The 27,600-nt window shown below is 53.1% G+C and overlaps 1 protein-coding gene across 2 annotated transcripts in view; it reads left to right on the plus strand.

Moving 5' to 3' along the window:
- pcsk7 (proprotein convertase subtilisin/kexin type 7) overlaps positions 1-23,585 on the plus strand; it is a 257,528-nt gene extending 233,943 nt beyond the window's left edge. Inside the window, exons 14-17 of one of the 2 annotated variants that reach the window (XM_038779566.1) lie at positions 5,290-5,386; positions 11,069-11,186; positions 15,350-16,999; positions 18,377-23,585. In XM_038779566.1, the coding sequence (XP_038635494.1) occupies positions 5,290-5,386; positions 11,069-11,186; positions 15,350-15,754 (620 nt within the window). In that variant the 3' untranslated portion in view covers positions 15,755-16,999; positions 18,377-23,585. The remainder of the gene's footprint in view (positions 1-5,289; positions 5,387-11,068; positions 11,187-15,349; positions 17,000-18,376) is intronic. The other variant, XM_038779567.1, reaches the window with a different exon arrangement.
- Positions 23,586-27,600: the final 4,015 nt, after the last annotated feature.

The following is a 27,600-nucleotide window of genomic DNA, read 5'->3' on the forward strand; positions in this document are numbered from 1 at the left end:
AAGCTAGTGTGGCCTTCTAGTGGTTGTGGTACACTAAGATGTAATCATTCACCCTTTACATGTTTCTATATATACATATTACTACAATAGGTAAGCCTGCTTCAAGCAGGTATGTATACCAATGGCAGGTCCTACCTGTGGCACCCAGCATCAAGCCAGCCCTGCTTCCAAAAGAGGATGGAAGAATTTGACCAGGAATATACTGGAACCTGGCCAGGAAACTCTCTTGTCCAGATTATGCTAAAACCAAATGGTTTGCAATTTTTACTCGTGGCTCTTGATAGTGTACAGCTCCACAGCATTGGAAGCCGTACTGTACTGTGGGAAGCTAGACAATGAGTAACATCAGGCTATTTACCCATAGACAGGAGAGCCTGACCATGGTACCCCATTTGGGCACAAGCCAGCACCTTCCAGCAGTGGTAAATGGGAAGTGCTCAGATGGGAGTCCTGACCCTGCTTCTGGCGCTAAGGTCTTTGAAGCCAATGGCAGCTAATCCAGAACAGAATGGAAGCCACATTTTGGATCCTCCTGTCCCAACACAAGTGGACAGCCCATTTACTCAGTCAGCCACACCAGGATTGTTTTATTTTGATCTTTATTAATGACATGGGACATCCCTGGGTTAATCGATGAAAAGTGTTGATTAAAGTACATGGTTATTTTTGGTTTGAGTAATGACTATGGAAGAGTCCAGTACATCGTAGCACTCCACAGACCATGTGCCCATCCCTCTAACCCCTTCTATAGTGCAAGCTTAGAGAACACAGTTCCCTCTCTGCCCCCGTTTGGACTGTGGTACATTTATCTCTTGCTCATTTCACCATCCAGCTCCTGACTGAGCTCAGAAATCTCTCCCGCCTGGCCCCTTTCCAATTTTCATTTCCACTGGGGAAATTTGACACACTGGAATGGTCCTATTCTGGAGGCAACGACTTAAGTAATTGGCCACTGTTCAGGATTTTATTTTCTTTGGTTTGTTATCTGGCACAGACTGTATTTTCACGTCCTGCCCTGCTCCTGAACCATGCCCTCTTGCATCCCACTTTGCGAAAGTTCAGTTTTGGCATTCGCGTTCCCTCTTTTACTGACGAGCTTTCATCAGCACAAAAGTCAGTTCCCAGCTCACAGGCACCAAGGCACTTCATTAATTAACCAGATTTGTGTTGCCTTCTTCTATATGTTCATTTCTCTCTCTCTCTATCCATCTTAGAAAGAATTTGCATTTATATGCTGTCCTGACATGTCCTGAGGATAACACAAAGCACTCTGAAAGTAGCGAAAGACTTTGAAGTGTTGCTAAGCAGGCAAGAATGGCAGTAAATTTGCATGTTGCAAGGTCCCGCAGACAGCAAAAGAGATTAATGACCAGTTCATATCTTTTTAAGCGGTATTCCAGGGAAAAATGTTGACCTGGACATTGGGAGGACTCCCCGTTCTTCTTTGAATGTTTTACGACGACCTGAACTGGCAGAGGAATACATCCAGTTTGATGTATTCTCTGAAAGACCGCATCTCTGGCAAAGCAGCCGGCCCGCTGTAAGAGGTTGGCCTGGGTGGGTTGTCTAGAGTGGGGCTCGAACTCTCAACCTTGTGGCTCAGGCGAGTGTGATACCAGCTGAGCCGAAGTGGCTCTAACTGCTGTCGGCCGAGTAGGAAACACAGGCAAGAACCGGTCACAAACTTGATTTATTTTTTCATTCCCAAGTTCATCTAAATTACACACCGCTCAGGTTATCGTTATTAGCCAACTATGTTCTTTATTCGATTTTGAAAGCTTCAAAGAATTTATTCTCATTGACCTGAACATACTTTTAAATTTTTCTGCATTTGTCAAGTGTCTGGATCTTGTCCTTTGTTGCAAATGGCTTCAGAAAATAAGCAATTGCAAGAGTTTCACTCTGTACCCTTATAAGTCAATAGAAAATCTCCCAAAAGGAGATTTTTGTTTCCCTTTTTACTCCTTCGTTGCAAAATCTCCCTGTTCCATTCCAAGCAGCTTTTTAATTTGAAGACTCCCCCGTTCAGCCGCTGCGGTGACGGAATAGGAACAGGAGGGCCTTTCAGCCCCTCTAGGGGAGGTGAGAGCGTAGTGGTACAACCCAGTGGCCCAGGCAAAGGCTGTGGGGACAGAAGATTCAAACTCCACCACTGCATCTGATGCAATTTGAATTCAGATGGTCTGGAATTAGAAAGCTAGTCCCATTCATGGTGACCCTGAAACCATTGTTGAATGTCATAAAACCCATCCGGTTCATTAGTGTCCTTTAGGGAAGGAAATCTGCCATCCTTACCTGGTCTGGCCCACTTGACTCTCGGTTGCCCTCTCAAATCGGCTGGCAAGACACTCAGGGTAATTAGAGATGGGCAACAAATGCTGGCCTCGCCAGTGACACCCGCCTCGCCAGTGACACCCGCCTCGCCAGTGACACCCGCCTCGCCAGTGACACCCGCCTCGCCAGTGACACCCTCCTCGCCAGTGACACCCGCCTCGCCAGTGACACCCGCCTCGCCAGTGACAACCTCCTCACCAGTGACACCCTCCTCGCCAGTGACACCCGCCTGGCCAGTGACACCCACCTCGCCAGTGACACCCACCTCGCCAGTGACACCCGCCTCGCCAGTGACACCCACCTCGCCAGTGACACCCGCCTCGCCAGTGACACCCACCTCGCCAGTGACACCCTCCTCGCCAGTGACACCCTCCTCGCCAGTGACACCCACCTCGCCATGGCACCCGCCTCACCAGTGACACCCACCTCGCCAGTGACACCCGCCTGGCCAGTGGCACCCGCCTCGCCAGTGACACCCGCCTCGCCAGTGACACCCGCCTCGCCAGTGACACCCGCCTCGCCAGTGACACCCGCCTCGCCAGTGACACCCGCCTCGCCAGTGACACCCGCCTGGCCAGTGACACCCGCCTCGCCAGTGACACCCTCCTCGCCAGTGACACCCTCCTCGCCAGTGACACCCGCCTCGCCAGTGACACCCTCCTCGCCAGTGACACCCACCTCGCCATGGCACCCACCTCGCCAGTGACACCCGCCTGGCCAGTGACACCCGCCTGGCCAGTGACACCCGCCTGGCCAGTGACACCCGCCTGGCCAGTGACACCCCTCCTGCCGTGACACCCGCCTGGCCAGTGACACCCGCCTCGCCAGTGACACCCGCCTCGCCAGTGACACCCGCCTGGCCAGTGACACCCGCCTCGCCAGTGACACCCTCCTCGCCAGTGACACCCGCCTCGCCAGTGACACCCGCCTCGCCAGTGACACCCGCCTCGCCAGTGACACCCGCCTCGCCAGTGATACCCGCATCCATGAAAGAATAATTTTTTTTAAAAGCCCCTCAAACCTGTTGCCCCTTTCTGTCAGATCATGGCTGGCCTCTATCCTATCGGCATCCACCCACCTCATCTCCACATCCTTAAAAAACCTTGGCTAGCAAAATGAAGTCTTATCAATCAAATATCTGATGCTTTTGGTTAGGCTAGTGGGGTTTGGTTCGTTCACCTGACCAGATGGCGAGAGTGTGATGTAAAAAGATGGCAACAGGGCAGGTTCAGGGCGGCACAGTGGTTAGCACTGCTGCCTCACAGCGCCAGAGACCCGGGTTCAATTCCAGCCTTGGGTGACTGTCTGTGTGGAGTTTGAACGTTCTCCCCGTGTCCGCGTGGGTTTCCTCCGGGTGCTCTGCTTTCCTCCCACAGTCTAAAGATGTGCAGGTTAGGTGGATTGGCCAAAATTAATTATTATTTTAAATATACACTAAATTTATATTTTTTTAAAAAGCTGGATTGGCCATGATAAATACCCCCCTAGTGTCCAGGGATGTGCAGATAGGGTTACGGGGATAGGGCGGGGTGGATGGAGGAGTGGAGATGGATCGAGTGCTCTTTCGAAGCATCGCTGCAGACTTGATGGGCCAAATGGCCTCCTGCACTGTAGGGATTCCATGAACATCGATGAAATCCCCGGGCTGGATGAGGAAGCTCTTTGGGGCTTGCCTCCCCACCCTGCGTGATCGTAATATCACGTCATAAACCATGATTAGCAACCTTGGGCAGCGAAGACCCTACATGGTGAGGATTGAGCTGACAAGAATGAGCAATGCTGCCATTGCCCATTTGAGGACACGACTGGTTGCTGCTTCTCACTGGCAGCCTATTGAGGGCAAGCACTTACTACATGTGGGCTGGTTTAGCACAGTGGGCTTAGAACAAGACCAGCAGCGCGGGTTCAATTCCCATTCTAGCCTCCCCGAACAGGCGCCGGAATGTGGTGACTAGGGGCTTTTCACAGTAACTTCATTGAAGCCTACATGTGACAATAAGTGATTATTATTATTATGTGATCAACAAGAGCAAACTTATCTCCCTCACCATTTGATTGGCGAGTCAAAGGAATTGCTACTTTTTTAAAGACAAAAAGACTCCCTGATTTTCCTGGCATCCCCTCCTAATGCTTTCGGTTCCAGACTCAAACGGTTTTCTCTCTGGCAGTCCACTGTCGGGTACCTGGTCTAAGTGGCCAGTCCTCAAGTATGAGCGCAGATGGGTGGGTGTTGGCAGACTGTACAACTGTAGAAGACCTCGTCCAAATTTTTTCCCCTGACCTCATTTGACATCGTAAAGCAATGCAAACTCTCGCCGTAGGGCTGTTGGTTAGCGATCGGGAGCAAGAATCTTGACTAGGCTCATCCGACACCTGCCCTTCCCCCCGCCCTAAAAAAAACAACCTGCATTTATATAGCATCCTTAGGAAATCATCCAAAAGCATTTCACTGGAGAGCTATCAGAATAAACATGGGCACTGCACCACCTAAGGGAATTTTAGGATGTACGATGCAATGCTTGGCCAAAGAGGTATTGTTTAAGGGACAACTTTCAGTAGGAAAGAAAGACGGAGAAAATTATGCAGGGAATTCCAGAGTTTATTGCCTTTAAAGATGAAGGCACAACTACCATTGGAGAGAACCTGAAGGTGCAACAGAGACCAGGATTGGAGGAATGCAGTGTTGTAAGGATTGAGGGCATTGAGGCCCCTGTCACCAACCAGACCGAGATGATAAACTCAGCAGAGACTATTGATCAAAACTGACTACAGTATAAAGTTTTGTTTCATTGGCTGCCTTTATTAAAATCATTAACCTTACAGCTCGGTGTACCTGATTAATGCCTCAATCTGCAATGGCTGAAATGTGTCTGATTTGTTATTGAAATGTGCTGACTCAGCAAAGTGGCTGCCTTTGTTTCTCCTGATTCTCATCACCTTCCTCTCTCTACTCAGGCGGGAAGCCTCAGCGGAAGGCTGGTTTCCTCAAACAATGGCAGCTCACACTATACGGCTCGTCCTGGTCGTTTGATGATGTCAGGCAACGACAGAGGTAAAGCCTTTTGTTTGCATGGTTTTCATTTTCGTCCCCAAGATCTTCACATGCCCACAGTCCCCCGGCCCGCACAGCCCCCCCCAGCCCCGCACAGCCCCCCCCCCCCCCCCCCCCTCCGGCCTCCGCACAGCCCCCCCCGGCCCGCACAGCCCCCCCCCCCCCCCGGCCTCCGCACAGCCCCCCAGCCCACACAGTCCCCCGGCCCGCACAGCCCCCCGGCCCCGCACAGCCCCCCGGCCCCGCACAGCCCCCCAGCCCCGCACAGTCCCCCGGCCCGCACAGCCCCCCGGCCCACACAGCCCCCCATCCCACAGCCCCCCATCCCACACAGCCCCCCAGCCCCGCACAGTCCCCCGGCCCGCACAGCCCCCCGGCCCACACAGCCCCCCATCCCGCACAGCCCCCCAGCCCCGCACAGTCCCCCGGCCTGCACAGCCCCCCGGCCCGCACAGCCCCCCAGCCCCGCACACCCCCCGGCCCGCACAGCCCCCCAGCCCCGCACACCCCCCGGCCCGCACAGCCCCCCGGCCCGCACAGCCCCCCGGCCCGCACAGCCCCCCCGGCCCGCACAGCCCCCCAGCCCGCACAGCCCCCCAGCCCGCACAGCCCCCCAGCCCCGCACAGTCCCCCCAGCCCCGCACAGCCCCCCGGCCAGCACAGCCCCCCAGCCCGCACAGTCCCCCAGCCCCGCACAGCCCCCCGGCCAGCACAGCCCCCCAGCCCCGCACAGTCCCCCAGCCCCGCACAGCCCCCGGCCCCACAGCCCCCCAGCCCCGCACAGTCCCCCAGCCCCGCACAGCCCCCCGGCCAGCACAGCCCCCCAGCCCGCACAGTCCCCCATCCCGCACAGTCCCCCATCCCGCACAGCCCCCCAGCCCCGCACAGTCCCCCGGCCTGCACAGCCCCCCGGCCCGCACAGCCCCCCCAGCCCCGCACACCCCCCGGCCCGCCACAGCCCCCCGGCCCCGCACAGCCCCCGGCCCGCACAGCCCCCCAGCACGCACAGGGGGTGGCCCCCCACGGCCCGCACAGCCCCCAGCCTCGCACACCCCACAAGCCCCCAGCCCCGCACAGTCCCCAAGCCCGCACAGCCCCCCGGCCAGCACAGCCCCCCGGCCCCGCACAGTCCCCCAGCCCCGCACAGTCCCCCAGCCCGCACAGTCCCCCCGGCCCCGCACAGTCCCCCGGCCCACCGCACAGTCCCCCCCAGCCCCGCACAGTCCCCACGGCCCGCACAGTCCCCCAGCACCAGCACAGTCACCCAGCCCCGCACAGTCCCCCCGGCCCACGCACAGTCCCCCCAGCCACGCAACATTCCCCCAGCCCCGCCAGTCCCCCCGGCCCCGCACAGCCCCCCGGCCCCGCACAGTCCCCCAGCCCCGCACAGCCCCCGCCCCGCACAGTCCCCCAGCCCCGCACAGTCCCCCAGCTCCGCACAGTCCCCCAGCCCGCACAGTCCCCCGGCCCCACACAGTCCCCCAGCCCCACACAGTCCCCCAGCCCCGCACAGTCCCCCAGCCCCACAGTCCCCCAGCCCCGCACAGCCCCCCGGCCCCGCACAGTCCCCCGGCCCCGCACAGTCCCCCCAGCTCCGCACAGTCCCCCAGCTCCGCACAGTCCCCAGCCCCACACAGTCCCCCAGCCCCGCACAGTCCCCCAGCCCACACAGTCCCCCAGCCCACACAGTCCCCCAGCCCACACAGTCCCCCAGCCCACACAGTCCCCATCCCCACACAGTCCCCCAGCCCACACAGTCCCCCATCCCACACAGTCCCCCATCCCCACACAGTCCCCCAGCCCCACACAGTCCCCCATCTCACACAGTCCCCCAGCCCACACAGTCCCCCATCTCACACAGTCCCCCAGCCCCGCACAGCCCCCCAGCCCACACAGTCCCCGGCCCCGCACAGTCCCCCAGCTCCGCACAGTCCCCCATCCCCACACAGTCCCCCAGCCCCGCACAGTCCCCCAGCCCACACAGTCCCCCATCTCACACAGTCCCCCATCCCACACAGTCCCCCAGCCCACACAGTCCCCCATCTCACACAGTCCCCCATCCCACACAGTCCCCCAGCCCACACAGTCCCCCATCCCACACAGTCCCCCAGCCCACACAGTCCCCCAGCCCACACAGTCCCCCAGCCCACACAGTCCCCCAGCCCCGCACAGTCCCCCGGCCCCGCACAGCCCCCCAGCCCCACACAGCCCCCCATCCCCGCACAGTCCCCCCAGCCCCGCACAGTCCCCCGGCCCGCACAGCCCCCCAGCCCACACAGTCCCCCCGGCCCGCACAGCCCCCCAGCCCCGCACAGTCCCCCCGGCCCCCGCACAGCCCCCCGGCCCGCACAGCCCCCCAGCCCCGCACAGTCCCCCCGGCCCGCACAGCCCCCCAGCCCCGCACAGTCCCCCCGGCCCCGCACAGCCCCCAGGCCCACACAGCCCCCCATCCCACACAGTCCCCCAGCCCCGCACAGCCCCCCGGCCCGCACAGCCCCCCATCCCACACAGTCCCCCAGCCCCGCACAGCCCCCCGGCCCGCACAGCCCCCCAGCCCGCACAGTCCCCCAGCCCACACAGTCCCCCAGCCCCGCACAGCCCCCCGGCCCCGCACAGCCCCCCCGGCCCGCACAGCCCCCCGGCCAGCACAGCCCCCCAGCCCGCACAGTCCCCCATCCCACACAGCCCCCCGGCCAGCACAGCCCCCCAGCCCCGCACAGCCCCCCAGCCCCGCACAGCCCCCCCGGCCCGCACAGCCCCCCCGGCCCCGCACAGTCCCCCAGCCCCGCACAGTCCCCCGGCCCCGCACAGTCCCCCAGCCCCGCACAGTCCCCCGCCCCGCACAGTCCCCCAGCCCGCACAGTCCCCGGCCCCGCACAGCCCCCCACCCCACAGCCCCCCCGGCCCGCACAGCCCCCCCGGCCCCGCACAGCCCCCCAGCCCCGCACAGCCCCCCCCAGCCCGCACAGCCCCCCAGCCCCGCACAGCCCCCCAGCCCACACAGCCCCCCCGGCCCGCACAGCCCCCCCGGCCCGCACAGCCCCCCAGCCCCGCACAGCCCCAGCCCGCACAGCCCCCAGCCCCAGCACACCCCCCAGCCCGCACAGTCCCCAGCCCCGCACACCCCCAGCCCACACAGTCCCCCAGCCCCGCACAGCCCCCCAGCCCCGCACAGCCCCCGGCCCGCACAGTCCCCCGGCCCCGCACAGCCCCCCAGCCCCGCACAGTCCCCCAGCCCGCACAGTCCCCCAGCCCGCACAGCCCCCCAGCCCGCACAGCCCCCCAGCCCGCACAGTCCCCCAGCCCCGCACAGTCCCCCAGCCCGCACAGTCCCCCCGGCCCCGCACAGTCCCCCAGCCCCGCACAGTCCCCCACCCCGCACAGCCCCCCACCCCGCACAGCCCCCCATCCCGCACAGTCCCCCCGGCCCCGCACAGCCCCCGGCCCCGCACAGCCCCCCAGCCCCGCACAGCCCCCCAGCCCCGCACAGCCCCCCGGCCCCGCACAGTCCCCCAGCCCGCACAGTCCCCGGCCCCGCACAGTCCCCCAGCCCCGCACAGCCCCCCAGCCCCGCACAGTCCCCCGGCCCCGCACAGTCCCCCCAGCCCCGCACAGTCCCCCAGCCCCGCACAGTCCCCCACCCCGCACAGCCCCCCGGCCCACACAGTCCCCCCCATCCCACACAGTCCCCCCCATCCCACACAGCCCCCCAGCCCCGCACAGTCCCCCATCCCGCACAGTCCCCCAGCCCCGCACAGCCCCCCGGCCCCGCACAGTCCCCCAGCCCGCACAGTCCCCCGGCCCCGCACAGTCCCCCCGGCCCCGCACAGTCCCCCAGCCCCGCACAGCCCCCCAGCCCCGCACAGTCCCCCCCCGCACAGTCCCCCAGCCCACACAGTCCCCCCGGCCCCGCACAGTCCCCCAGCCCCGCACAGTCCCCACCCCGCACAGTCCCCACCCCACACAGTCCCCCAGCCCGCACAGTCCCCGGCCCGCACAGTCCCCCCGGCCCCGCACAGTCCCCCAGCCCCGCACAGCCCCCCCGGCCCGCACAGTCCCCCAGCCCCGCACAGCCCCCAGCCCCGCACAGTCCCCCCCCCGCACAGCCCCCCGGCCCACACAGTCCCCCCCATCCCACACAGTCCCCCCCATCCCACACAGTCCCCCAGCCCCGCACAGTCCCCCAGCCCCGCACAGTCCCCCAGCCCACGCACAGCCCCCACCCCGCCACAGTCCCCCACGGCCCCGCCACAGTCCCCCCAGCCCCGCACAGTCCCCCCCCAGCCCCGCACAGTCCCCCAGCCCCGCACAGCCCCCCAGCCCCGCACAGTCCCCCAGCCCCGCACAGTCCCCCAGCCCCGCACAGCCCCCCAGCCCCGCACAGCCCCCCAGCCCCGCACAGCCCCCCAGCCCCGCACAGTCCCCCCGGCCCGCACAGCCCCCCAGCCCGCACAGTCCCCCCAGCCCCGCACAGTCCCCCCGGCCCCGCACAGCCCCCCAGCCCCGCACAGTCCCCCCGGCCCCGCACAGTCCCCCCAGCCCCGCACAGTCCCCCGGCCCCAGCCCAGCCCCCCCGCAGCACCCCCAGCCCGCACAGTCCCCCCGGCCCGCACAGCCCCCCGGGCCCACACAGTCCCCCATCCCACAGCCCCCCAGCCCCGCACAGCCCCCCGGCCCGCACAGCCCCCCAGCCCCGCACAGCCCCCCGGCCCACACAGTCCCCCAGCCCCGCACAGCCCCCCGGCCCACACAGCCCCCCGGCCCACACAGCCCCCCGGCCCGCACAGTCCCCCCAGCCCGCACAGTCCCTCGGCCCACACAGTCGCCCGCACAGCCCCCCGGCCCACACAGCCCCCCAGCCCCGCACAGCCCCCCGGCCCACACAGCCCCCCGGCCCGCACAGTCCCCCCAGCCCGCACAGTCCCCCATCCCACACAGCCCCCCGGCCCGCACAGTCCCCCCAGCCCCGCACAGCCCCCCGGCCCACACAGCCCCCCGGCCCGCACAGTCCCCCCGGCCCGCACAGTCCCCCCAGCCCGCACAGTCCCCTAGCCACACAGTCCCCCAGCCAAGTTGGTTGGAGGCGGGGGAAGGGACAGGATTAAGAGCTTGCTGCTTCCTCAGTTGTATTCTTGAGCCGGGCAGCTGCAAAAGAAACCCAAGTTGTTCTTTTAAACTCTGCTTTAAACCAAATCTGTGCTCGTGTTCGCCTTCTCAAAGATACAACCAAGATCAGCCGGTTGTGTGGGTCGGTGCAGGTAGAGTCCACTCCCGACTATAATGAGATGAGAAGGTGCAAAATAGGTGAGAAAAGACAGATCGGTGCTCGTCCATTCCCACCTTGAATACCTGGGGAGAGCTCTGTGGGAGAATTGACATTGCTGTTGACTTACCTTCATTGCAACACTTCACGGACAAAGCACACCACCAACCTCTCCAGTCAGTTAGCGATAGGCAATCGTTGCTGCCCTCTCCAGCAATGCCCATATCTTGTGAACGAATAAATTATTTTTAAAACTCTTGTCTTCTCTGACGGCCTGAGGAAGCTGAAACCCCGCCTCGCCGCCACTTGGGGAGCTCATTTTCCTGGGATCCATCCTGAGACACATCACTGTTCAGCCTGAGAGATCCGGCATTTGAGCGGATTGTTGCGTTTAACTGTGTTTCTTTGGCTTTGCAAAGGGTTGTGGAAGAAGCTATGAGTGGACAGTTCCTGAATGACAGTTTCTCATTGCCATGTCCGCCTGGATTAGAGATCTCCGATCAGGAATGGAATTACATCACACCGAATACACTGAAGGTGACCGTTATTATAGCACAGATTCAATTTGGTATCTGTAACTGCCTGAATGAATGGATAACATGGATGTGTGTCATTCCAAGTGTCATCAGAGTTGTTATTGCAAAATGTCTTGGGCAGCACGGTGGCGCAGTGGTTAGCACTGCTGCCTCACGGCGCCGAGGACCCAGATTCGATCCCAACCCCGGGTCACCGTCTGTGTGGAGTTTGCACATTCTCCGCGTGTCTGTGTGGGTCTCACCCCCACAACCCAAAGATATGCCGGGTCGGTGAATTAGCCTTATTTTCTAATGTATTTTATTACAAACATGTATCAAAGCAGCCAATAAACACCCCGGGAAGCATTGGTGTTTCCCAACAATCAACTATACAGTCTGCCCCACAACCTAAAAGATGTGCAGGGTAGGTGGATTGGCCACGCTAAATTGCCCCTTAAATGGGAAAAAAATAATTGGCTACTCTAAATTTATGAATAAAAGTTATTGCAAAATGCCAGACTTTAGGAGGCTACTCACTAATAAATCTGTTAGCAATGTTGTGCTGGCGGTGGAATTGTATCTCTTAGTTTTTCCCCACATGGGCAGTAACCTATTTCCTCCTTCCTGCATCTCCAGTTACTGTGGAGTCAGATTTCACATGAGAAATGGTCCCAGGTGAGTTGCACCAGCCAAAGTGCTGGGTTGCCGCTGATGGTTCTGTTGAGTTAATGATCGTCGGATTGGAATTTGAAGCCAAGTATCACTTGAATCATGTGCTACACCCTGGGCTGGTTTTTCGTGGAACAACCAGCCACCGTAACCGAGCAGTCATTTCTGTTGCTGGCGCATCCATTATCGAGAAGGTTATTCGTGAAGGCCCCGCTTTCTCAACCTTGCCGCTCGCCTGAGGTGTGGTGACTCTAGGGTTAAATCGCCACCAGTCAGCTCTCCTCCCTCAAAGGGGAAAGCAGCCTATGGTCATCCAGGGCTGTGTCGACTTTACCTGTCTCGAAGTGAAGAAAATCCGTGTAATCGTGGTTGGATGCTGACCCTTGATCTTTCAGAATGGCCCCGGTTTGTCTGTCGCCAGCATTCACCATTCATGGGCTGTGGAAATAGAATCCCGAACAGTGCAGAAGGAGGCCATTTGGCCCATCGAGTCTGCACCGACCCCCTGAAAGAGCACCCTAACCCAGGCCCAATCCTCCTTCCTATCCCTGTAATCCCACCGAGGGACAACTTAACCTATCCAATCCACCTAACTTGCCCTGGAGGAAACCGGAGCACCCAGAGAACACGGGAAACCCACGCAGACACGGGAAGAATGTGCAAACTCCGCACAGACAGTAGCCCGAGGTCGGAAGTGAACCCGGGTCCCTTGAGCTGTGAGGCAGCAGTGCCAACCACTGTGCCATCCCATGCAAAACACCTTCAACTTAAGCTTTTTAACAGCATAGTCATTGCTGCGGTGCGTGATGCCGACATAGTTGGCCAGTTACTGATGTGTTTGTCGTAACCGAGTAGGTGAGTGCTGACTGCAGTTGTGTAGTTTTCTAGAAAAATCTCCCAGTTATTCTTGCTGAGTACGGCAGATTCGTGATGGCATGGGAAAGGAATTAGGAGGAACAGACGCACATACAAATCGGGAGATGTGGTTGGCCACTTGCTCTCTGCCCCCCTCCCCCGCCCCACCATCATTCAATAAGATCATGGCTGTTAGAACCATAGAAAAGTTACAGCACTGAAAGATGCCATTCAGTCCATCGCGCCTGCACTAGCTGAAAATAAACAGCCTCCCATTCTAATCCCAGCTTCCAGCACCCGGTCCGTGGCCTTGCAGGTTACAGCACTTCAGACCCACATATCTTTGAAGTGGCTTGAGGGCTTCTGCCTCAATCACCAAACCCCAGCAGCGAATTCCAGGTGCCCATCATCCTCTGGGTGAGAAAGAATTTCCTAGTATCCCCTCTAATCCTTCTACCAATCTCCTTTAATTCTGTCCCTGGTAGAAGCTTTAGAAGGGATCTGATTGTAACCTCAGCTCCATCTTCCTACTTGCCTCCTTTGCCCATCGAGAATCCATCCACCTCGTTCTTCACAATATCCAAAGGCTCGGTTTCCACCGCCTTTTCAGGAAAGGGAGCTCCAGAGACTCTCGACCCTCTCGAGAGGGGTTGTCTTAAATGGGTGACCCCTTATTTATAAACTGTGGCCCTTGTCTTTTGGGCAGCATGGTAGCATGGTGGTTAGCATCAAAGCTTCACAGCTCCAGGGTCCCCGGTTCGATTCCCGGCTTGGGTCACTGTCTGTGCGGAGTCTGCACGTCCTCCCCCTGTGTGCGCGGGTTTCCTCCGGGTGCTCCGGTTTCCTCCCACAGTCCAAAGATGTGCGGGTTAGGTGGATTGGCCATGCTAAATTGCCCTTAGTGTCCTAAAAAGTAAGGTTAAAGGGGGGGTTGTTGGGTTACGGGTATAGGGTGGATACGTGGGCTTGAGTAGGGTGATCATTGCTCGGCACAACATTGAGGGCCGAAGGGCCTGTTCTGTGCTGTACTGTACTAATACTAATTCTAATTGTCATTGGAGTTGCCACGTTGGAGGGGGAGGCAATGGAAGGGGAGGTGGATCCTGAGAGACGGAATGTGATGTCCCGGCAGCTGCGACCTGCTTTTTTTGTGGTGCCTTTTATGTAAAAAGGTGTCCAAAGAGAATTCGCAACGGTGTAATCAAAACTAGATGTTTAGCTAAAGGAGATTTTGAGAAGTAACGAAGACCATTGTCGAAGAGGTGGGTTTTAAGAAGGGTCTTGAAGAACCCTGTGCTGAAGAGGAGGAGAAACATGGGGAAAGAAATCCAGTGTGTCAGCCATATCAGGGTGAAGATGCAGCTGCCGGTAAATAACCTGGGGAGGGGAGTGGTGGGGAGGGGGAGGGGGATGTTGTTGGGAGTGGTGGGAGGGCGGATGGAGGTTTCAGCTGGGCACCCTGGCAGTGCCACCTGGGTGCCACCCAGGGTCCCAGATGGCACTGCTAGGCTGGCTGGGGCAATGAAGTTACTGTGAAAATCCTCTCGTCGCCACACTCCGCTGCCCGTTCGGGCACACTGGGGGAGAATTCAGAATGTCCAATTCACTTAACAAGCACATCTTTCGGGACTTGTGGGAGGAAGCCAGAGGAAATCCGGGTGAACGTGCCGACTCCTTTTCTCCTCACCTCAGTCCTAAAAGGTTTACCCCTCATCCTCAAACTATGACCCCTAGTTCTGGACTCCCCCACCATCGGGAACGTTCTTTCTGAATCTATCCTGTCTAATCCTGTTAGAATTTTATAAGTTTCTATGAGATCCCCTCTCACTCTTCTAAACTCCAATGAATGTATAATCCTAACCGATTTAGTCTCTCCTCATATGACAGTCCCGCCATCCCAGGATCAGCCTGGTAAACCTTCGCTGCCCTCCCTCCATAGCGAGAGCATCCTTCCTCAGATAGGGACACCAGAACTCCACACAATACTCCAGCTGTGGCCTCACCCTATAGATATTGACAAGTTGCAGATGTGTGAGCTTTGGGTTAGGGTGGACTCAGCCTTGTGTGGGATTATGTAGCAATTACAACAAGGAAATTAGATATTTTGCTCAACTAATGTGAGTTCATGCTTGTCCTCCACAAGAACATTATTCCTAATTCATGAGCCGCCATGTTCCTGTGACTCTTTATCCTTCAGCACCTGTGTAAAGATAAACCAATGTGTGAAGCTAAGGCAGGGGTGGGAAAACTACGGCCCGCGGGCCACATACGGCCCGCCAAAGGTCTTTATGCGGCCCACCAAGTCATTAAAAAAAAATTTTTTAACATTTTTTTAAAGGTTAATGGTGGGGGGGGGGGGGGCTGTTGGGTTACTTACTGGTATAGGGTGGATACGTTGACTTGAGAAGGGTGATCATTGCTCGGCACAACATCGAGGGCCGAAGGGCCTGTTCTGTGCTGTACTGTTCTATGTTCTATATGAGGCGCCCAGAATCATAACCGGGTGAAGTAATTATTTTACTTAATATACTATGCGGCCCTTTAAAATTGTGAATTTCTGAATGTGGCCCTTGCACGGAAAAGTTTGCCCGCCCCTGAGCTAAGGGAATAGAAAAGGGCAAATAAGAAATGATTAAATACCAAGTGTGTTTCTCTTCTCAGATGCTGCTGTTACTGGGCTGTTTCACCGTCTTCTGGTCTATTTACTACACCTTGGAAGTTATCTTCTACTCCAGGAAGGAGCTCGAGTTCAGCTTGCTGTGTAATTCCTCTACCCATGGACCTTATCAAACCTTGCGTGATGCTGAGAAGCATGCATCTGAACTAGTGCCACTCCAAAATGTGGACGCAAATGAGGCAGGGGACCTACGGATGTCAAGCATCGAGGAATCCAATCCGGATAAAATGGGAGATGTGAAAGATCTAATCTCAAAGTATGAGAATAGAAATGTAGCCATAACAGAGGCTAGACAGACCAGGGATCAGTCAATGCCAAACCATCGAATGGGGCACAGGAACAGCGAGAGTTCCTCTTTACTTTTCTCCTTTGACAATGAAATGACGTAATGTTGAATAAATGCATTGTGGTCGCATCTTGCGCAGGAGAAAAATGGAACAGCATAAAATATTTTGATAATTAGTAATTGAGAAATGGCAACCTGGGCAGGTCTAAGAAGGTTAGGCCTGAATAGGCCACTGCCCCATCAACCCTGCCTGCCAGACAATAATATCCTCCTCAGGGTCACGGACATGTTTGCATCCCTGGTAGTCCAGGACTGTAGCTGGTCATCAGTAGATATTTACCCCATGGGCACACTGTATACGTACCTCTCTCTCTCTCTCTCTCTCTCTCAGCAGCTACCTGGGCTATAGCCTGCTTGTCCATTCACCATGTCAGTGGAAAACCCAACTTCATTATTGTAACATTTGGCACGGCTGTCGAGATGTTTTCCTGTTATTTCGTTTCTTTTCACTTGTATTTAAGATGTGCGGCTTCAGAAGAGCCTCAATTTGGCATCAACATTGCCTGGCTCAGAAGAGCAAACGATTATCCGGACTTCCTGCTTTTGATTATTGTACAGTGACCAGCGCTGGAAAGTGTATGGATGCAGAGATGGGGTGAGGACATCGTCGGCTGAACTCCCTAGTTGAGTAGCCAGAGTCATTTTTGAAAATTACACAGCTCGAATGCCTAGTTTGAAAGATCTTGGCCTGATGTTTAAATGTATCACTTGAAACTGATTTTGAAAAACTATCTTTGTTCTAACAGTGTGATCAGCTATTAGACCATTGGTATGTTAAAGACTTGTTATACATTAACAGTGTTGCACTGCCGTATTTTTCCCAGTTGGTATCTCACGGGGGAACTTGACCAACGCAAGCACCAAGGTCCGAGATTCAGTCTCTGGTTTGTATCAGGTTAACTGCCCTCAGCTACAATTAGTCTCAGTAACCTGGCAACTAACAAAGGGAAAATCTTACCTGGCTTCTGACTCCTGATCACTTGAATTGTGGCTCTTAAGAAATCCACTGAAGCTTTGGGTCTGTACTTGGGATCGAACTAATTGACGGTACAAGCGTTGACGCCACTCCCGCCAGCAGCAGTAACACAAAATGTTTCACGAGCGAAATGACTTCTTCCGTCTGCAGCGTGACGAAGATGGTGCAAGCTGCTCAGGGTGGTCGTGCTGAGCAGATTCTAATGTTTTCAAGAAAAACGATAAAATGGCTGAGAGATGCCCCAGAGTCTGCAGTACAATAGTTCTTAGCGGTATTGAATTACCTTACAAGGACATCTGGGTACATCCTGTGGTATGTTCTCAATAACCCCCCCCCCCCCCCCTCTCCCCGAGGGCAGCACGGACGCCCAGTGGTTAGCACTGCAGTCTCATGGCGCCAAGGTCCCGGGTTCGATCCCGGCTCTGGGTCACTGTCCGTGTGGAGTTTGCACATTCTCCCCGTGTCTGCGTGGGTTTCGCCCCCACAACCCAAAGATGTGCAGTTTAGGTGGATTGAGCGCGCTAAATTGCCCTTTAATTGGAAAAACTTAATTGGGTACTCTAAATTTATTTTTAAAATAAATAAATAAACCATCCCCCACTATAGAACTATGAGAGAAAATACCTCAGAAGTGTTACTGAAAAGTGATGGTAAGTCTGCAGGCTAGTCTGGACATTTGAAGAGATAATATTAAATTTTTTTTCTAGCCATGATAAGTATATCATTCTTAACCATTTCTTGAATGGCGGATTGACAGATCTAGATACACTTACAACAATGTTTTCAGAAGGGCAGCGCAGTGGGTTACTCCTGCTGCCTCACGGCGCTGAGGTCCCAGGTTCGATCCCGGCTCTGGGTCACTATCCGTGTGGAGTTTGCACATTCTCCCCGTGTCTGCGTGGGTTTCGCCCCCACAACCCAAAGATGTGCAGGGTAGGTGGATTGGCCACGCTAAATTGCCCCTTAATTGGAAAAAATTATTTGGGTACACTAAACTAATTTTTAAAAAACAATGTTTTCAGTAGAAAAACTGTGCTAGTCCGTGGAAAATAAATTAATAAGTTGAGCGAAATTGCTTCTGTATATAAATATACTGGGGAAACGGGTGTATTAAAGCTGTGTTGTCACCTGTATAAAGTTATTAGACAATCCTTTTGGTTCTGTCGTGATGAGAATTCCTAAGGTGGTGGCAATTCTCTCTCGAAAGAGGCATCGTTATCCGGTGAAGTTTTCCTTGGTTTTCCTGGTCGGGTTTCAAAGTGGATAAAGCCCGGAGCGATGCCGAGGAAAGGGAAAGCACTTTTGTCGAGCTATCATGTCCTAGGAATGTGTCAACGGGCCTTGTAAGCTGAGTTATGTTGATGGGGTACCGTGATTGAAATAGAGAGAGCAGTGCCGGGATTAATTGAGTTGAGTGGGAAGGGAAAAGATTGGGGGGGGGGGGGTTGAGCTTTTCAAATTAGCACACATTATTCTTTCTGATCTGCGCAGCTTTGACCGGAGCTGACAGGCTTGCTGTGGAATTTGCAGGCAGAACAGGGAGCTTGTTATTTTAATATTTCAACCGATGGATTTGAATTCTTGGCTTATCTTATTTCCATTCATCGTGGGATAGGTTTGTTAACTCAAGAGGAAACTGCCCGCAGTGTTTAAGGTTTGCGATTTTTGTTTTTTTTCCTCTCTCACAAGCCTTTGCCAAATTGGTCACCTGCTCTCTTAATACCCAGGACTGAGCGGAATAAATATGCATCATTTGAGCCTATCTGTGAAAACTGGATACATCAACCATTCCAAGGTTAAACTAACAGCTGATGTTACATAAAGACCCAGACAGTGAAGGCCATGTTGCAGGGCCCACACTTTCCTGACTGATTCACCTTTCCTGTAATCGCTGCAGCGCCAATTGGGGTCGCTGGACACTGTGAATGGAGATAAAATAGCCAAAATAAATGGCAGGACGCTGTAAACCTGCAGAAATGGCAAACTGCTGCCTGCGATTTATTTATACAGTGGACAAACAATATTTCCAAGTTTTGATGGGAGTCTTAAATTTGTGGAATCAGTTTTCCTGCTCTATGACATGATTGGATGAAGGTATTTTTCCGTCTGAAACTATCAGTTGACTAGCAGAAGATGGAGCTCCGCCTTGGTATTGGTGAGGCAGATCTGAGTGTGGTATTTGGCGCAGTCTATTTATGGTGCATTGACACCCTGTGCAACAGATCAGACATATATCACTGGATTATCTATTGCGTACATTGGGATGGTACCGAGAATTTGCCCTCACCATGTTTTGGGTTAAAGCCCACGTGTTTGTGGTGTTTTGAGTAGTGGTACAGTTTTTTTAACGGAGCTACATTCCGCCGCGGCCGGCCCCTGTACACCCATGCCATACCGGGGCAGGCGCGCATAAGGAGTTCCCCGCGCGTGCGCAGGATTGAGCTGCCCTAACTCCGTATGCGTGGGTTGGCGTGGCACCCATTTCACGCTGCGTAGGGACGCTGGAGTGGCATGAACCACTCCAGCGCCGTGCTGGCCCCCTGTGGGGTCCAGAATAGGTTGTGCCCGGGACCTGTTCGTGCCATCATGAAACGCGACGGCGTTCACGATGGCGCGGGCCCTTGGTCTGCGGAGTGGAGAATCGCCCCCGTGATTTGTTGTTGTATTCCAAACTAATCATCACTCAGGCAGCCTTGGTGGTTTAATGGGATATGGAGCAACCTGTAAACCCCACTTAATGCTGGGAGATGGTTTCCCAACACGACGCCCCTCTGAACGTTATCCTCTGCTCAGTGACCTATCTCAGCAATGTTACCATTGGCAACCCGATGGGAGGAGAGACCAGGCACCAATCAGCTGCCGAATACCTCGTGGTCAGTTTAGTGTTGGGAGACCAAAGCTCCATCACCTCCATTGGGCACATGGAGCTTGGGATCTCCGAAAAGTTGAGAGGTGGGGCAAAGGGTCGAAAGATAAGATAACATTCGGGTTAATGAGTAAGTTTGGCTTTGAACATCTGGAGGAGATGGGATGAAGTCAGAGGCCAGAACTCAGAAGGTGACCAGTGTAGATATTGGGGCTGCCCCTTAACACCTTACCTATTTGCTGTCAGTGGGTTGTGGGTGACTAATAAAAGTGAGGCAGTCATTTAGACAGAGGGAAAAGTTCAGCAACTAGCTCATCCTGTTGAGTCAGACCATGAGCAGACAATGATCAATCATTAGGTGTTAATCGTAGAGTCTTATTTTGCCATAAAATATTTCACATTAATTGTACTTTTCTGCATGCACTGGTGTAAACGGGCAAAAGTGGCAGGTATAAAATAAGTCCATAATATAGACTTGAGCTTATATATTGTCTTTAATTGTACTTCAAACATAGGGCTCGATTTAACGGGGGGAAAAACGGAGTCCCGTTTTTGCCTTGTTTCTTGGTGCCTGCAGCGGCGAGAACGATCCCATACTCACACGGGACTTTTTTTTTTACCTCAGTGAGTAACACTCTGCCAAAGCCACATTCACCTTCAATTCCTGGAAGAGATCGGAGCGCCATTTTTAAATGCTGCCCCGATATCCCAACCATCCCTCGGCAACCCCACCGCAGCCTCTACATCAACCCACTCCCCCACAATGCCTCACCGTACCTGTTCGGGAGTCCTCGAGCTCCCCTCACCCCACCTTTATAAGGGCAGGACACTCCCGGGCCCGATCCCTGGCATGGGCACATTGGCACTGCCAGCCTGACACTCTTGCAGTGTCCCTGCCAGCCTCGCAGTGTCAGGGCCAAGGTGCCAGGTTGGCAGCGGGAGTGCCAGGGTACCACCCTGCCCAGAGCCCAACCACCTGGGGGCCTCCGATGGCCTGGGAAATCCCCCAGGTGCCTTTACGCCTGGCTCATGTTTGTGAGGACCAGTGCTGAACGGCGCCATAACGAGGTCTCCCAACCACGGGCGTCCGTTCTCGGCCCTCCGGAAAATTGGATCCCAACATATTTAAATGAGCCTAACTGCTCACTTAAATATGTAAATCTAGACCCCACCCAGCGAGGGCGAGCTCCAGATCCCGACTTCTTGTGAGATCTCGTTAGATCCCCCGAAGCATTCCGAGCGTCGCAAACCTCGCGAGAATCGGGAATGATTTTAACATTTTTTTTAATGGTATCATGTGTGATTTGATACCTTGTGTAAATCTTTCCAAGTCATCATGAAAATCAAAGAATCAAAGACTTTGAATTGAACATGGTATTAGGAGGGAGGAAATTACTGAATGATGGGCATTTGAAATAGAAAACCGTGAAGGTGGCCACTCAGCATCTGATCATTTGTGTCCGTGATTGATCCGCTCAATATGCCTGTATAAAATCTTCCCCATCCGCAGGTTTAGCAGAAAGGCTAAAATGGAGGCAGGAGGTGCACCTACATTTCTCTCTACCAGTGCTCGTTGCTCTGCATTAGTACCAGTTTCAATTAATGTTTCTGCTTTACTTGACCTATCAGGTGCTTAAGCTATCTTTGATTTGTGGCTGACTCCACGTTAAACCTGGAGGGAAATAATAACTAGATATCTATAACATGTTCAGCCAAATCGAATTGCATATATTTAGTGTCTGATTTTACAGCTGAGCCAATCGTGATACTCCAATTTACTGCTTTTCCTAATTTTTATTTGTTTCTTTCCAAACATTTGGTATAGGGTTACGAAATGTCTGGCATTCTTTTGTCCTGTCTAGGAATTATCACTCATTTAAGTACTTCCATTTTTTTTTGCTCTTGCCAGTATTTGGCCACCAATTGGTTTGCTGGGAGTTCCCTGTCCACCCATTTAATTCTAGCGGTTATAGTGTTTTGCTCTCCATGGGTGTGTAGGTATGTAAGTGTTTGCGTGGATCTATGAAGCCACTATGAAAGTGAGAGTTGAACCCTAACAGCCCAGGAATGGGAAGAGCACGTTGCCCTTGACTCCCTGCACCAGGGGGCAACTGATTTTTACAACTTTTACAACGATGGAAGAAGAGTGGTACTAGCCGTGATAAGGTGGGCCATCACATTACCTGACCTTTTAGGAGAACCTGTTCAGGTCATGATGGGGCGAAAAGGGAGTAAATTAAACATAATAGGCACCTTTATCACATCTCTCTGGTTAATGTGAAAGCAAATGGTCTGTAACCTATCTTCACACGTGGCTTTGCTGTTTTCAGACAAAATCTGCCTCGGTTTTTCTCCTCTTGACTTGATCAGCCAGTATTTCCTCTTATCAAACACGAGGGTATCAATGTTGCTCAAACATCCCTGGTTTTGTTTGGCCACACTGTCATGTAGAATTTTGTTGAGTGGGGAGCGAGGTTAACCTCGTTTCAGAGCCAGAATGAGAACAGCAAGAAAGATACACCTCCCGCCCTAAAGCTTTTCTGGGATCTCTTGAGGTTGAGCTGAAGTTCTTTGTGCGGTTCGGCCTAGATATTTTTCTTCTGCCTTCATGCAGCTACTATCACACATTGTGATAGAGAGGTGGTATGAAATGAAAATCGCTTAGAGGAGGTCGCTGGATTTCCTTTGGTCTGTGGGGTTCTAGCAGAGAGTGGAATACATTAGAGCTTGGTATTTCCCCAGTTTTCAATGAGTAAGGCGTGATTTGCTCCCCGCTGCAGCTATGTGGAGCAGCAATGAATTTCACCACAAGTCAGAACACATGCCCTTCCACACTCGGACGCTTTTACACATTGTACAGTGTTGTTATAGCACCAGACGTCGACTACCTGGTACTGTCTGATGGCTTATACAACCAAAATCCTAATTCCACCAAAATTATAATGGACAGGTGGTGAACCGAACAAGTTAAACATTGATTCCGTTTAGTTCCAATTCCAATGTTTTGCTACTGTTTTAGCTAAGACTGGATGGAATACGTTAGGAATCATTCAACTAAGAGAATATGAGTGTGCATAACATACGTTAACAAAAAGTAAAATGTTTAATACTACCCATCCGCATTCTCAGAGTATTGTACAATAGAGGAATGTATCTGTTGGCTAATTTGCAAACGTTAATTTTCAAAGTACTGTGCAACATGCTCCTCTGTTGGTGTGGTCTTCGGTGACAAAAGTACCAAACACTAAGGTGCTCAAGCGAAGTGACAGCTATGTTAGAGATATGAGCCACTATTTATTTTCCTTTGTGTTGTCATTCCTCCGCGCTGCGTTCCAATATGGTATTGATCTGAGAACACCCAAGGGTGGAGGAGACGAGGACTCTTGAGCTTCCATCGGCCACTGCCAGGAGTGCTCCACTTTCAGCCGAGGAAAGCCACCTCGAAGCTGATGAACGGAGCATCTGGTAGTTCTCACAGGAAGGCTGTCCAGAGTGAGAGCCAACAAAATCCATCACAACTGAGGCATGCAGTCAGGGGTGGCAGACAACGAGCTGGCTGCTGTTCCATTTGCTACCACTTGTGTGAAAGCCAAGTTTTCTTTTTGAGAACAATCATGTCAAGTTAACAATGATTTTTTTTCTTGGAAGAAGGGCAAGAGGGAGAAACGTCTATAACTTTAATAGGTTAAACCCTGCGCTAGTTTTTGGTTTTAGTTTTCAATAAATGCTTTGGCGAATAAATAAAAAGTATATATAAACATTTTGACATGATTCACTTGTATATACAGATGTTTCTATGAATAATTATGTCTTTATTTATGCTGCTAGGATATGCAGCAAGATATTCAGATGTAAAAAAAAAATCCAATTATTTTGCTGTGGTCCTTTATGCTATTTTGTTTTTTTGAAATTGAGTTCCAGAAAGAAGCAAAGTTTTATCCCTTTAGTTCTGTAATGTTACTGCCAAATTGTATGGTACTAGCCATAATACTGTGACAGAAGCTAAAGGCAATAAAGTTTATCCAAGAAAAATTGGTGCAGTCTGATCTTTATGCAGCGACAAAAGTGTCACTTCAAAATAAAAGTTTAAATATGTATTTCAGAAACAATTCAAGTATGTGTTTTGTTTCTATTTTCAGAGTTCCCCAAGACGATTGCAATGAACCTTTGTTCACAGACTTTTAAGAGTGATTTGTGCTGCCATGTCTAATGTAGACAGCACCAAGAGAGGTGGTGGCATTGTTGCTGGGGTAGTAATCCAGAGATCCAAGGTAATGCTCTGACGAACAAGGTTCAAATCTAATCACGGCAAATGACGATCTGGAATTAAAAGTCTAATGATAATCATGAAACCATTGTCGATTTTTGTAAAAACCCACCTGGTTCACGAAGGAACTCTGCCACGCTCACCTGGTCTGGCCTACATGTGACTCCAGATCAGGGCCTTTGATATGGCCAAACAAGCCACTCCGCTCGAGGACTATTAGGGATGGGCAATAAATGCTGGTCCAGCCAGCGATGCACACATCTGCCTTGAATGAATATTTTTTTAAATCGTTACTTTTTTGTTCATTCATTCAGGGGATGTGGGCAATACTGGGATTGCCAGCATTGTCCATCCCTAATTGCTGGCGAGGCCATTTATGTGGGGAACTAAGAGTCAAACTCATTTCTGTGGGGAGCCACGTCGATGAGACCAGGTAAAGATGGCAGTATCTCCTTGTCGAAAGGACGTTAATGAGCCAGATGGATCCTTACAACAACCTGTGACAGTTTCATGGTCACTATTACCAAGACTATCTTTATAATTCCAGATTTATTAATTGAACGTGAACTCCACCAGCTGCCATGGTGGGATTTGAACCCGTGTCCCCCAAAGCTTTAACCTGAGCCTCAGATCACTGGTCCAGTAACATTACCACACGAGGTCATAGCATTCTTTTTTTTTTTTTAATTTAGAGTACCCAATTATTTTTTCCAATTAAGGGGCAATTTAGAGTGGCCAATCTACCTATCCTGCACATCTTTGGGTTGTGGGGGTGAAACCCACGCAGACACGGGGAGAATATGCAAACTCCACACGGACAGTGACCCAGGGCCGAGATTCGAACCCGGGTCCTCAGCGCCGTAGGCAGCAATGGTCATAGCATTCTTTACCGAGATTTCCCAGCGTGGCGCAGCAGTGATATTAGCCAGCAGATCAAGCAGCCAATCACATTAAAGAATTCCCACAGGCAGCCAACCAGGAGAAGAAAATATTAAAATCAAATTTTCTTTTAAACATTTTACACAGAAAAGTAAAGATTGAGTCATCTACATGGAGTGAAGATAGAAGCTGAAATAGCATGAAAAACTTTGTTTAAAAAAACCAAATATTTAAAAATAAATTAGTTTTACATTCCATTAATCAATCTTAATGGAGACATTTTTTTAAAAATAATTTTTATTGAAAAATTTTGTATTTATATAACAACAATGAACCGCAATAAAATACCAACAATAATGATAACAGTCATAAACATTCGCCCATCCTCAATGAACAACAAAACATATTAACAACAACTTAAATTAACACCCCCCGGGTTGCTGCTGCTATTGACCAAGATACCTATCTTTGAGCCAGGAAGTCCAGAAAAGGCTGCCACCGTTTATAGAACCCTTGTACTGATCCTCTCAGGGCAAATTTGACCCTCTCCAATTTTATAAATCCCACCATGTCACTGATCCAGGTCTCCACACTTGGAGGCCTCGCATCTTTCCACTGCATCAAGATCCTCCGCCGGGCTACTAGGGACGCAAAGGCCAAAACACTGGCCTCTTTCGCCTCCTGCACTCCCGGCTCCACCGCAACTCCAAAAATCGCGAGTCCCCAACCTGGTTTGACCCTGGACCCAACCACCCTCGACACCGTGTCCGTACGTTAAGATGGATGGATGTGTAAATGTTTATTTACCTGTGCAGATTCATTCAGCAATCCTGACGATGTTCCCTCAGAACCTACTCATCCTAGTCCCGGACATGTGGGCCCGATGCAGCACCTTAAACTGGATGAGACTAAGCTTCGCACATGAAGAGGAAGAGTTGACCCTTTCCAAGGCATCCGCCCAAGTCCCATCCTCTATCTGCTCCCCCAGTTCCCCCTCCCATTTAGCCTTCAGCTCCTCCACTGACGACTCCTCCACCTCCTGCATTACCTTATAAATGTCAGACACCTTCCCCTCTCCGACCCACACCCCCGAAAGCACACTGTCCATCGCCCCCCGCGAGGGCAGCAAAGGAAATTCCTCCACCTATCACCTAGCAAACGCCTTTACCTGCAAGTATCTGAACGTGTTCCCTTGGGGGAGCCCAAATTTATCTTCCAGTTCCCCCAGGCCCGCAAACCTCCCGTCAATAAACAGGTCCCTCAATTTACTGATGCCCACCCTTTGCCACCCCCTAAATCCCCATCAGTGTTCCCCGGGATGAACCGATAATTTCCACCTAATGGAGCCTCCATCGAGCCCCCTGTTTCCCCCCCTATGCCGTCTCCACTGTCCCCAGATTCTTAGGGTCGGCGCCACCACCGGGCTCGTGGTATACCTCTTAGGAGAGAGCGGCAACGGCGCCGTTACCAAGGCACTTAATGGAGACATTTAATAATACCGATATGTATTGTTTCCATGGGACCCGATGTGCTGTTCAGCGTGCAGTTGCAGGAACCATTAAAAATCTCATGGGGCAACGAAATACATGCTTTAAAAGGCAAAGATCAAGCGTCAGATCAAGCCCAAGATGAGGTGTGATGTCTTTTCTTGTCAGCTTGGATCTTGTACATCTCTCTTCTGGAGATCATGAATTGGATTCAATTTGAACTTGGTTTTTGGAGCAAACAAAGAGCTGGATTAAGGGTTTGGCCTGTCCACTCTGTGCATTGGCTTTGTAACTTTGAGAAAGGAATAAAATATTTTAAAAAGGTAAGGCTCCCACTTTACTGAATAATCTTGTTGTATTGAATCTAATAATCGTTATTATTGTCACAAGTAGGCTTACATTAACACTGCAATGAAGTTACTGTGAAAAGCACCGAGCCGCCACACTCGCCTGTTTGGATACACTGAGGGAGAATTCAGAATGTCCAATTCACCTAACAGCACGTCTTTTGTGAGGAAACTAGAGCCCCCGGAGGAAACCCACGCAGACACGGGGAGAGCGTGCAGACACCGCACAGACAGTGACCCAAGCTGGGAAGCGAACCTGGGACAGCCACCAACACCGGTATATCTTTCCTTAGATAGGTGGACCAAAATTGTCCACATTATCCCAGGTGTGGTCTAACTAATGCCTTGTATAGTTTTAGCAAAACTTTCCTATTTTTATACTTCATTCCCTTTGAACTAAAGGCCAATGTTCCATTTGTTTTCCCCATTACTTGCTCTTCGTGATTTATGCACTAGGGTGCCCAAAGCCCCCCCCCCCCCCCCCCCCCCCCCCGGTCTGTAGATTTCTGCAGGTTGTCTCCATTTAAATAATATTCAGCTTCTTTATTCTTCCGCTAAAGTGCATAAATTCACAGGTGGCACGGTGGTTAGCACTGCTGCCTCACAGTGCCAGGGACCTAGGTTTGATTCTCCTTGGGTCACTGCCTGTGTGGAGTCTGCATGTTCTTCCCGTTTCTGCGTGGGTTTGCTCCGGGTGCTCCGGTTTCCTCCCACAAGTCCAGAAAGACGTGCTTGTTAGGTGAATTGGACATTCTGGATCTCCCTCTGTGTACCCGAACAGGTGCCGGAGTATGGCGACTAGGGGATTTTCACAGTAACTTCATTGCAGTGTTAATGTAAGCCTACCTTTGACACTAGTAAAGATTATTAATTATTATTATTTTCCTACATTATATTCCATCAGCCAATTTTTTGTCCACTCACCTACCCTATCTACATCCCTCTGTAGACTCTTTGTCTTGTCTTTACCACTTGCCTTCCCACCTATTTTTGTGTCATCCGCAAATTTGGCAATCGTGCATTCACTTGCCTCGCCTAAGTCATTAAGGTTGCCATCCTAAAAATGC

The sequence above is a fragment of the Scyliorhinus canicula genome, chromosome 19 (genome assembly GCF_902713615.1).
Source record: "Scyliorhinus canicula chromosome 19, sScyCan1.1, whole genome shotgun sequence".
Classification (NCBI taxonomy): Eukaryota; Metazoa; Chordata; class Chondrichthyes; order Carcharhiniformes; family Scyliorhinidae; genus Scyliorhinus; species Scyliorhinus canicula.